Below are 16984 nucleotides of genomic sequence, written 5' to 3'. Positions count from 1 at the left end.
AATAAAAATATATTGAAAAAAAGAAAAAAGAGGAAGAGAACCAAGATGGTGGCATAGGTTAACGCCGGAGTTTGCTGCTTTGAACAACTACTTCAAAAGTGAAACCAAAAAACGGAAGGGACATCACCCAGAACCACAGGAACGCTGGCTGAGTGGAAGTCCTACAACTAGGAGGAAAGAGAAACGCATACGGACACTCAGAGGAGGCGCAGTGCTGAAGTCAAATTCTGAGGTGCGGAGCGGAGTGGGCTGGCGGCGGAGGGCGCGGTTGGCGTTTTCAATCGGGAGGGAGTCGCAGACTCTGAGCACCAGATCCGGGCGAGTCTTTAGGGACCCAGACTCAAACGGGAGAAGCGGGACTGTCTGGCTTCAGTCAGAGCGAGTGCAACTTTCTCTCCCAGCTTTGCAGCGGGCGCTGGGACTCAGAGAGGCAGAGCCCCTTGGGACAGGACTGAGAGCCGCCATAACTGCTCTCTCCGGCCCACCCTGTTGATCCTGTGCGACCCTCCCCGCCCAAGCCCTGCACAGAGGCATTTGCTGGATAGCCTCAGGCAAAGGCTAGATTAGCACCTCCCTAGAGGACAGAAGTTCTCTCACTGCTGACACAGCTGATTCTCATAGCCACTTGGCCTGGAGGTCAAACCCTCCCTGGAATTAGCTACAACAATCAAGATTTATCTATAAGACTGCGAACAAAGACCACTAGGGGGTGCACCAAGGAAGCATAACAAAATGCGGAGACAAAGAAACAGGACAAAATTGTCAATGGAAGAAATAGAGTTCAGAACCACACTTTTAAGGTCTCTCAAGAACTGTTTAGAAGCTGCCGATAAACTTAATGAGATCTACACGAAAACTAATAAGACCCTCGATCTTATATTGGGGAACCAACTAGAAATTAAGCACACACGGACTGAAATAACGAATATTATACAGACGCCCGACAGCAGACCAGAGGAGCGCAAGAATCAAGTCAATGATTTGAAATGCGAGGAAGCAAAAAACATCCAACCAGAAAAGCAAAATGAAAAAAGAATCCAAAAATGCGAGGATAGTGTAAGGAGCCTCTGGGACAGCTTCAAGCGTACCAACATCAGAATTATAGGGATGCCAGAAGATGAGAGAGAGCAAGATATTGAAAACCTATTTGAAGAAATAATGACAGAAAACTTCCCCCACCTGGTGAAAGAAATGGACTTACAGGTCCAAGAAGCGCGGAGAACCCCAAACAAAAGGAATCCAAAGAGGACCACACCAAGACACATCATAATTAAAATGCCAAGAGCAAAAGATAAAGAGAGAATCTTAAAAACAGCAAGAGAAAGAAACTCAGTTACCTACAAAGGAATACCCATATGACTGTCAGCTGATTTCTCAACAGAAACTTTGCAGGCCAGAAGGGAGTGGCAAGAAATATTCAAAGTGATGAATACCAAGAACCTACAACCAAGATTACTTTATCCAGCAAAGCTATCATTCAGAATTGAAGGTCAGATAAAGAGCTTCACAGATAAGGAAAAGCTAAAGGAGTTCATCACCACCAAACCAGGATTATATGAAATGCTGAAAGGTATCCTTTAAGAAGAGGAAGAGGAAGAAAAAGGTAAAGATACAAATTATGAACAACAAATATGCATCTATCAACAAGTGAATCTAAGAATCAAGTGAATAAATAATCTGATGAACAGAATGAACTGTTGATTATAATAGAATCAGGGACATAGAAAGGGAATGGACTGACTGTTCTTGGGGGGGAGAGGGGTGTGGGAGATGTGGGAAGAGACTGGACGGGAATCGTGCACCTATGGATGAGGACAGTGGGTGGGGAGTGAGGGCGGAGGGTGGGGCGGGAACTGGGAGGAGGGGAGTTATGGGGGGGAAAAAAAGGAACAAATGTAATAATCTGAACAATAAAGATTTAATTAAAAAAAATAAAAAATAAAAAAAGAAACTTCGTGGCCCATGCGCAGAAGTCGGTATTTTGTGGAAGAGCCACACTCAAGGGGCCAAAGAACCGCATGTGGCTCGCAAGCCGCAGTTTGCCGATCACTGGCTAGAACATTAACATATGATTAGCACCAAACTTAGACATTTCATTCTGGTAGAATGATGAAAGATTTAAGTAGCAAATGCCCAAAAGCAAGAGGTTAACTATTCATTCTTTTAATTCTTTCTGTGATATTCAGTGTTAAAAACTGAAATATGTAGTATGAATTCAACAAAGCAATTGTTGAAGAGTTAAAATATTCCTTCACTGTCCTGAAAGTTACCAAGTGAAGCTGAAAATGTAGCCATCGAAGATTTTACTATAGCATATATCTGAGTCCCAATTGGCAGTAGTAACCACAGAACTACTATTCTACATTAACAAAGAATTAATGCCTCTTAGTTTATCAATTCAAGACTAACTGGGATTATACCTCTTAAATTACTTCTAAAACTTTTGACTAAACTCAATTGGTCTTTTCAAATTCTAAGAGGTTGTCTACACAAAATTGCTAACTAAAGACACCTGAGTGTAGAATTTTATTACCTGCTTTGCTCTACTAGTCTTGCCAACAGAATTCCTCTCTCTTCTTTCTAGGCTACTGGGCAGAAACCCCTTTTCATGGTTTAACTTCTTCTTCAATAATTACAATGATTTTTTCATACCGCCCATTTGGATTCTTCTCAATTTTGAACCACAGAGCTTTCAGGATAAATGGCTTCTGTACAGACACTCACCACATACTTTTAAACTCAAAAATACTGAGAGCATCTCACCTCTCCTCCCTCCTCCAGGAAAGTCTCTCACTCTGATTGAGAACCCTGAAATGGATGATTGGTATAATGTTGAACACCTGGAATGTACTGTTGGTTGCTCAGAGAGAACAAATTACAGTGAAGATGTCCTTTACTCAGGCCTCGAAGACCTTGTGCTTAAAAGCCAGGCATCTGCAATACCTACCAATTTCAAAACTTCCATCAATGACTCCCACCAGGGAGGTAGGGATTTCAAACCTTCTCTCTATTTGAGTGATGGTGCTCTTCAGATAGCCTTCTGCCAGTGCTTTGGCAAAGTAAACGAAAGATAAGGCGCCCAAGAATACCTGGAAAATATGACAGGTCACACTTAGTGACTCCAGCTTGACACAACTGGAAACTTACTAAACAAATAAATGAACAAACAAACAAAACCCCAAACCAAGAACAATGTAGCAAGCTTGTTATCATTGAACATTTTATTCAAGCATTTCAGCCTCAAGTTCATGTAAATTTCTAAAAAAAAAAAAAATTCAATTTCTTTTGAAAATAACAGATTTTTACACAGAATTTAAGTTGAATTCCTTTTTTTCTCTCCCTTCTTCCTCCTTCCTCCAAAGGACATTGAAAAGAATTGTGGCTTTGAAAAGAAAACTTATTTTATGGTGAATCAAAGAGAGGTAGGAGCCATTCATAGGTAAGAAAATAAGAAACCATAAACCAACACTTCACATCTTATCACAAGTCTAGCACCCATGATTGTGTGATTCATAGTGATGGTGCATGATTTTTTTTTGCTATCTGGCATATGTATTTTGCTAGACCCAGGGGTAAAACAGGGTATCCATAGGGTAGGTTATCATTTATATCAAAAAGACATATTTGTTGGTGAATGTTTGGTACAAAGAAAGAATAGGAAGTTGGAGTAAAAAAAAAAAGCACCATTTAACCCTATCCCCTCCACTGACCATACTGTGCAGCAAGAAAGGTCAAATTTTTTATTTTTAAAATGGGAATAATGTAGATGTTTCATAGATTAAATGTTATAACTGTGCATGGTATAATATCTGGTATCTGGCACATGGTAGATATTTAGTAACTATTCGTTTCTTCTCCCTCTCTCTCTTTTTTTTTTTTGTTAAGAAAGAGTATGCAAATGAACCAGGAAAGTAGTACTTAGCAATTTAATCTACATCAGTGGTTCTTAACCTTCCTAATGCTGTTACCCTTTAATACAGTTCCTCATGTTGTGGTGACTCCCAACCATAAAATTATTTTCGTTGCTACTTCATAACTGTAATTTTGCGACTGTTATGAATCATAATGTAAATATCTGATATGCAGGATGTATTTTCATTGTTACAAATTGAACATAATTAAAGCATAGTGATTAATCACAAAACAATATGTAATTATATATGTGTTTTCTGATGGTCTTAGGCGACTCCTGTGATAGGGTCGTTCAACCCCCGAAGGGGTCGCGATCCACAGGTTGAGAACCGCTGATCTGCATGGTCAGGCAGAGATTGCTTTCACTACCTGGCACACGGTGGTTTCAATAAATTGCATCTAAGGTCATTTTTAAAAAAGGAAACAAATTTTTGCTTCTAGTTATATTGTATAGAAAATATAACTAGACAGAGAGCCAAGAGTATCAACTCCACTTAATTTGCTGTTATTCTTCTGTTCACTACTTACAGTTTTTTTAGCATTTGATTGTTTTTTACCTTTAGTTCACCACAGCAGGGCTGTTTTTCCTCTGAGGAGGAATATTCTGTTTTGAAGGAAGGCCTCTCAACAGGTTGCACTGAATTTTTGCAGAATAACTGGATATTTTCTTTGGATGAAGTGGCCATTATGAAAATGTTCCTTGACTCTGATCTGTCAAAGTTGATTTTAAAAGTAAAAAACAAAAACATTTCATTCAAACCCACGTGGTTTATTAAATAATATTTTTATTTCACAATAGATCACAATTCTGTAGACATAATTTGACCTGAAAGTACCACAGTAAGTTGGCAAAGTTTTTCAATTAAAATTGACCAGGATGTTTGATTAAATAATCCTGCTATCAGGAGTTGGGTGCCAGCATTTCTCTCCAGTTTAAGCCTCATTATGGCAAAGAATAAATTTAAATGTTGCCTTTGGAATAAATAATGAGGCAGAATTTTGCTAACTTTGTGGTCTTGCCAGCTTAAACTAGAAGCAGTCAGGAAAGGAAGAAGAGGAATTCGGTCATTTGAATATTGCTTCATTAGAATTAAGTCTTTAAAGCCTTTAAATCTATCCTCTTAGCGGAAGAGTCCTAGAATACCACATTGTGACTCCCATAAGTCCCCAACATCAAACCCTTAAAATATGGAGAGAAAAAAATAAGAAAGGACCAATTTGTGTTATCATTTTAGTTTGACAAGTAAGGAAACCACAGTAAAATTTGTATTGCAGACTTAGATTTAACTCAGGCGAAAGTAATCTCTGGCCTCCCTTTCTGTGTTTAATTTCCCACCCTCCCTTACTGCATCTTGGACATGTTCACATACTCTGAACCTATATTATCCCCGTTCATATCAATATTTACATATCTTATGTCCCCTTTTCTTTAGGATTCCTCATGGCTCGCTCAGTGACAGCCTGAGAAAGAAATCTAAGTGAAAGAATTAAAAAATAAAGTAACTTCCGAGTCACCTTAATGTTTATCAGAGGATGCATTGCACATTAATAGAGGTCTTCCATATTTTCATCATTCTTACTAAAGAAATAAAGTTAGGGGCAAAGTTCCAAGTGCTGTGGTAGAAATTTAGGTTTATTCTGCCAATACGTATGTTACTGAGTTAAATATCAAAAAAAAGACCTAAACAATTTAAAAGTGGAGGGAATTCCTCCAGGGAGTGTGAAATGAGTTGTTTTAAAACAATAGTTTTAAAACAATAATTATTAAACTTTTAGATTATTTGATTTCATGAATGTGCCTAACAACGTTCAAAATATAGACAAAGGAAAGTGAGTAAAACAGAAAAAGATTTAAAAATCCTAAAAACTGAAGTAAATGAAGAGGTGATAATGCTAAACAAAATCAAAAGACAAAAACACAAGGATACAATATTAATAAGATGTAAATATTAGTATAATATTTACTAATTAATAGGAAATATTTACTAATAATAGTAAATATTAGTATAATAAAAATTATGCACAAGGCACATAACTAAAATCTTGACAAAATAGATAACTTTCTAGCAAATATTATCTGTATTGATATAAACCAGAAGAAGAAAATAGCCAAGGAAGCCTTAACAAAAATACTCTAAAACTAGCTCTTAAACAAAAATACTAAGGACAGATGATGTAATAGGAGTGTTTTGCCAAGAGATGTCTTTCAAGGAAAAACAGCAAATAATGGAAACAGATGATACTAGTCTCCATTCACTTGACAAAGTTAAAATTACTTTGATAATAAAATTTCATTAAGATAGCACAAAAAGGAAAACTTCAGATCAAATCTAGACATGCTAAATACAAAAAAATACTAGTAAATTCAAATTAATTAATATTTGATAATTAATATATATATATTTAAAAATTTAATAATATTAGGAACTATATCACCTAAATCACTATATTAAAAATTCAAAGATACATTGTCCACCTTAAATATATACTTTTTATTTGGCAATCATACTTCAAGTTGTAAAAGGAGAGTTAAAATAGAAAAATAATAAAATCTCAGTTGATGCAAAACAGCAAGTAACAAAATTCAACATCATTTCTGACTTTAAAAAGACACATTCTAAGAAACTAAAAAATTAAAATTCTTCATACCAACTATCGGATACCAAGGACCAACTTTATATATCCATTGGATCGCTGAAACTACTTTTCCAGAACAATATTTTTCAAAAACAATGAAAACAGGGTCTGGGGAAAAATGAGGTTATACAATGTTAAATAGGTTTCTTTAGTACAAAACTACTGAGGACCTTTAATTAAAATGTTAGAGAAACCCATTGCTTATAATGATTAAAAAAAAACCTAACTAAATATCCAGTAAATTATGGTGTACTCAGGCAATGACATCTTTTGAAGCCCTTAGAAATTAGTGTAAAAGTAAATATACATATATATATCTTTATATATATATATGTATATTTATAACTATTTTCATTATAGAGTTGGTTTTAAAAATACATGCTCCTAAGCAGTATAAACATTCTATTTTATATAAGAAACACCTACACATTCACATATATATGCATAGAAACGAAGCTTAAGAAATGCCATTAAGAAAATGTTAACACTCATTACTTCTGGTTGGTGATATTGTAGATGATCTTTAAAAATGTTTCGTGTGTCTATATTGTCTAAGTTTTCTATAACAAACACCAATTTCTTATATAAAAAGACTTTAAAATAATAAAAATATCACCAAGCAAAAAAAATATGAGCCTGAAAGTTTTTAAAATACAAAGTAAATACTATGAAATGTACAGTTTAAAATGCAGTCTTCTTCCAAGAACTAAACTATACAAGTCAAACTGACCTACTGTTTTAGGAGTCTAGAAATATTATTTCTCATCAGCCAGTTACTGGAAAATGAAAATAAATTGTTTAATAAGAAAATTACTATCACTTACAAATTGAATTCCCTGTTCACATGCGTTTGAAAACATTAAAAGGGTTACATTTAGAATGTAAATGCTGAGGAGAAAAAAACATCCTTTTGAAAAATTTATTAAAAACTTAAGACACCAAAATACATTGTCTTCTTACATTTGGAGATGTTGACACAAAAATCTCTCTAACTAGTCTCCAGGAGTGATATCAAAACAAGAGAACTATAGTCATCCTCGTCGATGCTGTGTTAGGGCCAAATGATATCCCACTTAAAATACTGACACTGAAGAGCTTTAGTGAAAATATAATTTTATTTTGATGGCTAATTTGCATATCTTCTCAAGTATAGCATGTTTCAAGGAGCATGCGCTTTTCATCCCTCTGTGAAAAGAGGGGGAAGAAGCTCAATAGCATGAACAGAAAGATCCTTGGGGCCTGCAGGTGCTTGTTCTCTTTTGCTCTTGACTTGCTATTGCAGACGTAGAGCAACAGCACACATATTTAGAAAGATTTGTGCTTGGAAAATTCTTCATTGTTCTCCTACCACTTGGAGAGATAATTCCAAGAAAGAGGCATGGCAAAGTTCTCATCCAACACAGTGGGTTGAAGTATAACTTATTCTAGAAAGAGAAAATTAAGCAAGCGGAATTTCTTCACTTTAGTCTGAAAAAAAATAAATAAATGGAATTCCCTGTTCCCATAGGTTTGAAAATCAATCCTCCGGTCTTTAAAGAGCTCAAGTGGCCTCAGAAGGTTATAGTTAGAGCACACAAATGCCCTGATCCTGTGACCAACCATCCAGCAACCAGCTCCCAAAGACTGCCCCAAGTCAGAAAGGCAGCCACTTCCCAGCACTCTTCTCTCAGTCATCTCACATGATGATGTGAGACCCTGGACACCAGGATCCTTCCCTTCAGGAATGTGTGTTCTCTAGAAAGCTCATCTCCCAATAAAAGTAATTGTGTCAAATTTAATAGGAACTATTTATGTGCCAGATGATTTATATATTTTTGGCTATTTTTCAAAACAACTGACCAAGTTTGATATTATCATTCCCATTTCATAGAAAATGAGACTGCTCAGAGCAGTGAAACATCTTGTCAAAAACTTCCCAACTAATAAACATCAGAGTCAAAATGAGAACCTAGATCTGAGTGTGTCTGACTTCTTTAACCAGTCTTCTCTGTTTCCACCAGCTGAACAAAGGGGCCCAACATCTTTCATGGAAACGTGTTATGGATAAGACACTATGCAGAACTCAAGGGTTTATTCACCTCTCCCCTGCGAGGATCTGACGTGATAGTCACAAAATAGGAATGCAGAAACCAAACCTTACCTGGAGGTGGAGATCAAAGACAGCCACTTCCTCTCAACGTGCTCAGCAAGCGGCTGGACCACACTCCACAGACTGAGAGAGCAGACTGGGGTGGATGATCCAGCAGCTCTGAGGGGTTTTGCCAGGTGGGAGAGCCTGGATGGATACAGACAGTGCAGATTAGGAGGAAGAAAAGATGAAGGGCATGGCCTCACCCCTGGGCAATCTCTTTTCTTTCCTCTTTCCTCCTGGCCTCTTTCCCCTGGCAGTCGGCAGAGAACAGGCCAGGCTGGCAACGCCACTGACGTGCATCTCACTCAGCTCCCAGGGCACAGAAAGAGCTGAAGCCTTTGAGCCATTTCTTTGCAATTTGCTGCAAGTTTAAGGCCACACGTGATAAAGCTTTCTTTATGGGAGAGAGTGAAAAAAAGAAAAGACCACTTGTGATCCTACTTGCGGATTCCCAGAAAACACAACTCTGCAGGGGGCAGAGGGTAAGGGAACAGAAGCAGGAGGAGGGAAGGAAGTTTGTAACAAAGATCCCTCCTTTTCCTTCCAAGAAGTTTTTAAGCCAGCTGCTCCTTGAGGACATCACTGGGATCCTGTAAAAAAAAAAAAAAAAAAAAAAAAAAAAGGGTGGGGGTGGGGAGCTCCTGGGCTAAATCTCTTCATGGTTCCTTTTCCCATTGGGAATCTAGAATCTACAGGGACTATATATCAGGCCAGGATCCAGACTCTGCAGAGTTTTCTCCAGAAAGAGTTAATTCTCAGAGACATGATCCGTTGCTCACACCCACAATCTCTGAGTCTTAAAAATAGAGAAAAAGCAAACGTTGAATTTTTGGCATTTAATTGTTTATCCTATCTAAATTCCAAGGAAAGATAACTCCTTGCACTTAGAAATTCTACAATTCTAATAAATTCTTTTCCCAAGAGTACTATTGTAGGGGATTTTGAGCAGCATTAGCTTGCATTTGGCTTATTACTAATGAATTTGCTATCAGAATTATCCAAGATGTACCATATTCTTAAATGACTGTGACTGTGACTGTGGCCTGGTCACTTAACTTTTCTAAGTATCAACTTCCTCCTTTGTAAAGCAGATTTTTTTTTTTTAAGAGAGAGATTCACAGGATTATTTTAAGGATTAAATTATATCATGTATTCAAATGTACTGTTGGGGGAAAGCCTAAATCTAGGATTGGCTCCGAAGAACTGACATGTAACCTTATTCAAGTTCATAAGAGCTTTAGTAGGAGAAACTTACATAGACAGGCAAAGCAGCTGCTTGCTCCCAGTGGTAACCAGTGGGAAGAATCCACCCCCCTCCTTCTCAGGATGGGGTCTCTTTTTTTATAGAGATTAATAGTTATCCCAGGGATGCAAGGATGGTACAATATCCGCAAATCAATAAATGTGATACATCACGTAAACAAATTGAGAGAAAAACACCACATAGTCATATCAATTGATGCAGAAAAAGCATTTGACAAAATCCAACACCCATTTTTGATAAAAGCTCTCAGCGAGGTGGGAATAGAAGAATCATACCTCAACATAATAAAAGCCATATATGGCAAACCCATAGCCAACATCATACTCAATGGGCAAAAACTAAAACCATTTCCCTTAAGAACAGGAACAAGACAGGGATGGCCACTCTCACAACTCCTGTTAGACATAATACTGGAAGTATTAGCCATTGCGATTAGACAAGAAGACGAAATAAAAGGCATCCAAATTGGAAAAGAGGAAGTAAAACTGTCCTTATTCACAGATGACATGATATTATACATAAAAAACCCCAAAGACTCCATCAAAAAACAATTAGACTTGATAAATGAATTCGGCAATGTAGCAGGATACAAAATTAACGCCAAGAAATCTGAGGCATTTCTATACACCAATAGTGAACTTACAGAAAGAGAGACTAAAAAAGCAATCCCATTTACCATCACACCAAAAAAATTAAGATAACTGAGAATAAACTTAACTAAAGAGGTAAAAGACCTCTGCTCAGAAAACTACAGGATACTGAAAAAAGAGATAGGGGAAGACATAAACAGATGGAAGAGCATACCATGTTCATGGATTGGTAGAATCAACATCATTAAAATGTCCATACTACCTAAAGCGATCTATAAATTCTACGCACTTCCCATTAAAATACCAATGGCATATTTCAAAGACCTAGAACAAGCTCTCCAAAAATTCATCTGGCATAAAAAAAAGACCCCTAATAGCTGCAGTGATCCGGAGAAAGAAGAACAAAGTATGTGGGATCTCAATATCAGATATTAAGCTGTATTACAAAGCCACTGATTTCAAAACTGCCTGGTACTGGCACAAGAACAGACATATAGATCAATGGAATAGACTAGAGAGCCCAGAAATCGACCCAAACCAATATGCTCAATTAATATTTGACAAAGGAGACAAGAACATACAATGGAGTCAAGACAGTCTGTTCAATAAATGGTGTTGGGAAAATTGGACAGATACATGCAAAAAAAAATGAAACTAGACCACCAACTTACACCATACACAAAAATAAACTCAAAATGGATGAAGGACTTAAATGTAAGATGGGAAACCATAAAAATACTAGAGGAATCCAAAGGCAACAAAATCTCAGACATATGCCAAAGCAATTTCTTCACCGATACAGCTCGTAGGGCATTGGAAACTAAAGAGAAAATAAACAAATGGGACTACATCAAAATAAAAAGCTTCTGCACAACAAAAGAAACTGTCAACAAAACAACAAGAAAGCCCACTGCATGGGAGAACATATTTGCCAATGTTATCACCAATAAGGTTTTAATCTCCAACATTTATAGGGAACTCATACAACTTAACAAAAGGAAGATAAACAATCCAATCAAAAATGGGCAAAGGACCTAAATAGACACTTTTCAAAAGAGGACATTCAGAAAGCCAAGAGACATATGAAAACATGCTCAAAGTCACTACTCATTGGAGAGATGCAAATCAAAACAACAATGAGGTACCATCTCACACCTGTCAGAATGGCTATCATCTACAAATCAACAAATGACAAGTGTTGGAGAGGATGCGGAGAAAAGGGAACACTCGTGCACTGCTGGTGGGAATGCAGGCTGGTGCAGCCACTGTGGAAGACAATATGGAGTTTCCTCAAAAAACTAAAAATGGAACTCCCATTTGACCCAGTGATCCCACTTCTAGGAATATATCCCAAGAAACCAGAAATACCAGTCAGAAAGGATATATGCACCCCTATGTTCATAGCAGCACAATTTACACAATGGAATACTATGCTGCTGTAAAAAAAAAAAAAAAAAAAGGAATTCTTACCATTTGCAACAGCATGGATGGAACTGGAGAGCATTATGCTAAGTGAAATAAGCCAGTCAATGAAAGAAAAATACCACATGATCTCACTCATTTATGGATAATAAACTCATTATAAACTGATGAACAAAAATAGATACAGAGTCAGAGCAGCATCGAACAGACTGACAAACTACAGCGGAAAGGCCGAGGAGAGTTGGGGGTTGGGGGGTGGTAAGAGATCAACTGAAGGACTTGTATGCATGCATATAAGCATAACCAATGGACACAAGACACTGGGGGGTAGGGGAGGTCGGGGGAAGGTCAAGCGGAGGCGGGGGGGAAAGGAGACATATATAATACTCTTTGAAATACTTTAAGCAATAAAACAAAAAAATATATAGTAAAAACATACGGTGGATAGTCACATAGACCACCAGAAAGAACAATGCATTTCTTCTTTATTTATTTTTACTTTTGTACAACCCAGTGACCAGACATTGCATAACTTAAACAATGCATCTCTAAGTTAACAGATAACATCACGCAGTTATTCACACTCTACACATTCATTAGTCTCCTTGCTGGGGCCTGATGATTATATTTGGGCAGCATTCCGCTTTCTGGGTAGTCAGCCAAACCTGAGGCTACAGTGAGTTAAACAGTCACAGAAAGTTTAACAGAGAGTCCAACATTTCCTAGACACCTTTACTTCTGGAGCCATATTGCATCTCTAAAGTGAGTTCCCCACACTCCACCCCAGATTAATTTTGATCCTTCCATTTTAAACATCAAACTTCCACAAATTCCCTCGGAACCTTTGCACCATAATGGCTTGGAGTTGGAAGGCACAGCAACAATATAATCCATAGATGCCCAGTATCATTAACAAACAAACAATAATAATGCTGAACAAAGCCCCCTTCCAAGGTAGGGACACAGACTGAACAGAGGATCAAGTGGACAGAAGACCAATTCCTAATTGCTGAATAGTTGAGATTTGGTTGGTCATTTGGGTCAGAGCAAGGGATATATCATGATGATTATCAGGAATATATACACAACAATCAGTACGTATAAGAGCGCATGTTCCTCCCTGGGCAGCAGTAAGTATATCTAAGCCATGTGGTCATCCAACACTATTTTTCTCATTTGTGTTGTTCTAAAAAATCTATAGCATACTTGAAACTATTAAGGGCTTGGGCAGTATCATTAACTAATGGGTAATCTGCCATTCTAAACTAACAGCAGCTACAGCTGGGAAGAAAAATGATAAAAGATCTATGTACCATACCACACACTATGGCCAGAAAGACAAAGAAGTTACAGACATAAGCAAAGATTAATCATAAGCTTCAGGCAAAATACAGGGTACCTTGTCATTTGCCTGGGAGTGGTTTCTGCCCGGGTTTACAATACCACACTGAGTTCCCAGTAGGGGATGGGGCATTTGGAGGCACTGACTTAAGGAGGCGTGGAATAATAATACTCCAAATCATCATGCCCTTAGTGTTTTGTCTGATGGGTTCTGCACCACAAGCTGACAAGGGGTTACTGGAAGCAAACAAGGAGTTACCTGCATGTTAAGATTTTTTCCCTCCCCATAGGCTCCAATGAGCCCTAACCATCTGGGTGGAATCTGCCACACCCAAGGTACTCTTAGGTGACTGGTCCCTGGCCCTGGGTCATATGGATCCATCAACAATATGGCATAATGTGGCCCCAGTCCCAGAGTCCATTCAGCAGTTGAGCTCTCCAGCTGAATCCTCATCGCTGTCAGTGGTCCACTGGTTAAGAGATGATACCGAGTAGGACGTGCTTGTCTGGTGTAGCTATTGAGTTCCATGAGAGCTTCTGACAACCTATGCATCCAACCCTTTAAAGAATGGATTTCTTGAGGGGACCCAAGATGGCGGCATAGGTTAACACCGGAGTTTGCAGCCTCGTACAACCACTTCAAAAATACAACTAAAAGACAGACCGGACATCATCCAGAACCACAGGAAGGCTGGCTGAGTGGAAGTTCTACAGCTAGGAGGAAAGAGAATAACATACTGAGACTCAGAGGAGGCGCAGTGCTGAAGTCAAATACTAAGGTGCGGAGGTGCGTGGAACGGGCTGGCGGCTGAGGGTGCGGTTGTCTTTTCCAATCGGGAGGGAGTCTCAGATTCTGAGCTCCAGATCCGGGCGAGTCTCTAGGGACCCAGACTCAAACAGGAGAAGCGGGACTGTCTGGCTTCAGTCGGAACTCGAAGGCAGCTTTCTCTCCGAGGTTTGCAGCAGTTGCTGGGACTCTGAGAGGCAGAGCCCCTGGGGACGGGACTGAGAGCAGCCATAACTGCTCACTCAGCCTGCCTTGTTGATCCCCTGGGAAACGCCCTGCCCAAGCCCTGCACAGAGCCATTTGCAGGATAGCCTCAGGCAAAGGCTAGATTAGCACTCTCTAGAGGACAGAAGTTCTCTCACTGCAGACACAGCTGATTCTCACAGCCACTTGGCCTGGAGCTCAAATCCCCTCTAGTATTACCTACAACAATCAAGGCTTAACTACAACAAGACTGCACACAAAGACCACTAGGGGGGTGCACCAAGAAAACATAAAAAAATGAGGAGACAAAGAAACAGGGCACAAATGTCAGAAATGGAAGCTATAGACCTCAAAACCACACTTTCAAGGTCTTTCAATAATTTTCTAAAAACTGCCGATAAATGTAGTGAGATCCTCAAGAAATCTAATGAGACCCTCGATGTTGTGATAAAGAACCAACTAGAAATTAAGCATACACTGACTGAAATAAAGAATATTACACAGACTCCCAACAGCAGACCAGAGGAGCATAAGAATCAAGTCAAAGATTTGAAATGCGAAGAAGCTAAAAACACCCAACCGGAAAAGCAAAATGAAAAAAGAATCCGAAAATACGAAGATAGTGTAAGGAGCCTCTGGGACAACTTCAAGCGTACCAACATCAGAATTATAGGGGTGCCAGAAGATGAGAGAGAGCAAGATATTGAAAACCTATTTGAAGAAATAATGACAGAAAACTTCCCCCACCTGGTGAAAGAAATAGACTTACAGGTCCAGGAAGCGCAGAGAACCCCAAACAAAAGGAATCCAAAGGCATAAAATTCTCAGCCAGGTTAGAATATGCTTTCCTAGTCAGAACAGAACAATTAGGTTAGCAGAGCATGATTAATATGTCTTATAATTATAGTTAGTCCCCAATATTCTGTTTTTGCCCCTAACATTCCCCACTGCTATTTCTATCATCTCATATCTATGAGATTAGTTTTAGGTGAAAAGTTTCCTCCTGCTGGACTGCCTTTGCTTCTGTCTTGAAAGCAGTTCATGAAGATGGAATACAGGAAATACAGTATCTAAAAAGAGGAAGACATTGAACGCAGCAGCAAGCAATTAGACTATAAAAATAAACAGGAGATAAATCAGGTCAGATTCTATAGAACTGTCCCCCTGACCTGGCTCAGCTTTTGATTTGTCCCATGTATAGTCTGGAAGTGGCCTTCAGGGCTTTTACCATGCTACAAGTCAGCTGGGTCACTTCTACATTAAGGGAGCCTACTATTACCAGCATAACAAAAATGGTTGAAGCAATCTATTCAGCAGAGCTCCAAGGTAGAGATCGTCATTGCAGTCTGGTGCCACAGCTGTGAAAAGGTCTCTTTTGGTCTGGATCCTGTGATATTTCTGGGGCATAAAGCCAGTCCATCGTCCTAAGGCACAAGGCCTCCCTGTGCTACTGGCAGGGATATATGAATAATCAGTTACCCCACATATCAGAAACTAAACAGTCAGCAGCTTAGCATGTCCATTACTGTAAGGGAAGGTGAAATTATCAGAACGTTTCATATTGTGATTATTAGATACTGAAAGACAATAGCTAGAACAGCCAGTAAAGCTACTGCAGCAACCTTTAGAAATAATATCTCTGCACCCTTTTCCCAGACAGTGGGTCCCAACACATAAAGGTCCTTTTATGTGACTTTCTTCCCCAAATGAATAGAATGAGTATAATTCTGTATATCAGCAATAGGTGTCCCAACTCTTACTAGGTAGGATATAAACATCTGTTCTACATAGGTTCCCCCTAAAAGGCAAAAGTCAGAGATATTAAAAATATTTCTTTTGCTAAATACACCCAAATATTTTCATCTCTTCTGAATGCAACCAGATCTCCTTTAGCCAGATTAGCAGTGGTCGAGTGCAATTATAACAAATGTTGCCTTCGAAAGATGCTCTTGAGGTATTCCTTGGGCCTGGTCCCCCATTCTTCCCCTTCTGGCACCCTCTTCACTCTGGAGTGATGGCCCTTGCTAGGCACCTGGGGCTTTCCACCCTGGTGATCTTCTGTACCTGACCCATTGTCCTTGCTCTGCTCATGTCTGTCTAACTGCCTACCACACACCCCCCCGCCCCCCCAAGAATCTTGGCTCTGAATCCTTTCAGAGAGAAAGGGTTCACGTCTCTTTTGTAGCTGCTTCATACTGAGGAGGGACAAAATTAACCTCAGAGCCAAGAGATCCTTGCTCTCTGTCAGAGGAATGACGAAGTCCGGGCATGGAAGGAGATGAAAATGGTGTCTAGAGGTGGTATTCCCTGAGTATGAGTAGGGCTTATAACCTAGTAGAGAAAAACTGTGCTATAAATTTTAGTATGATTGGGGCAAGAGCTAGAGATAAATCAGGAAATCCAGTTCAATTCATAGGTGAAAAATAAAGCTGAGTCTAATATTCACAACTCTGTGTTATAGAGTCTACTGAATTCACTAGTCTACTGAAGAACAATCCTCCCACCGCCCCGCCCCGCCCCCCAAAAAATCACCCTCATTTTCATTAAGGAGCCAAATTAAGACCAATTTATTTACTGTAGTAAGTCTAGTTTCAATTTGGCCTGATTGCTTTTCATGAGCATAATAAGAATAGCAATTGATCATAGGCTTTTTTAAACATCTGCTTTGCTGGAATTTCATGGGCAAAGAAGCTGAG

General features: G+C 38.9%; 1 protein-coding gene across 1 annotated transcript in view; it reads right to left on the bottom strand.

Moving 5' to 3' along the window:
* Positions 1 to 4623, bottom strand: part of SLCO1C1 (solute carrier organic anion transporter family member 1C1) — a 47829-nt gene extending 43206 nt beyond the window's left edge. Inside the window, exons 1-2 of the mRNA XM_059680955.1 lie at positions 4470 to 4623; positions 2948 to 3089 (exon numbers count right to left, since the gene is read on the bottom strand). Of these exons, the coding sequence (XP_059536938.1) occupies positions 2948 to 3089; positions 4470 to 4598 (271 nt within the window). The 5' untranslated portion in view covers positions 4599 to 4623. The remainder of the gene's footprint in view (positions 1 to 2947; positions 3090 to 4469) is intronic.
* Between the last annotated feature and the right edge of the window lie 12361 nt (positions 4624 to 16984).

This window comes from Myotis daubentonii, chromosome 2 (genome assembly GCF_963259705.1).
Source record: "Myotis daubentonii chromosome 2, mMyoDau2.1, whole genome shotgun sequence".
Lineage (NCBI taxonomy): Eukaryota > Metazoa > Chordata > Mammalia > Chiroptera > Vespertilionidae > Myotis > Myotis daubentonii.
This window is presented reverse-complemented; position numbering and strand designations above follow the sequence as displayed.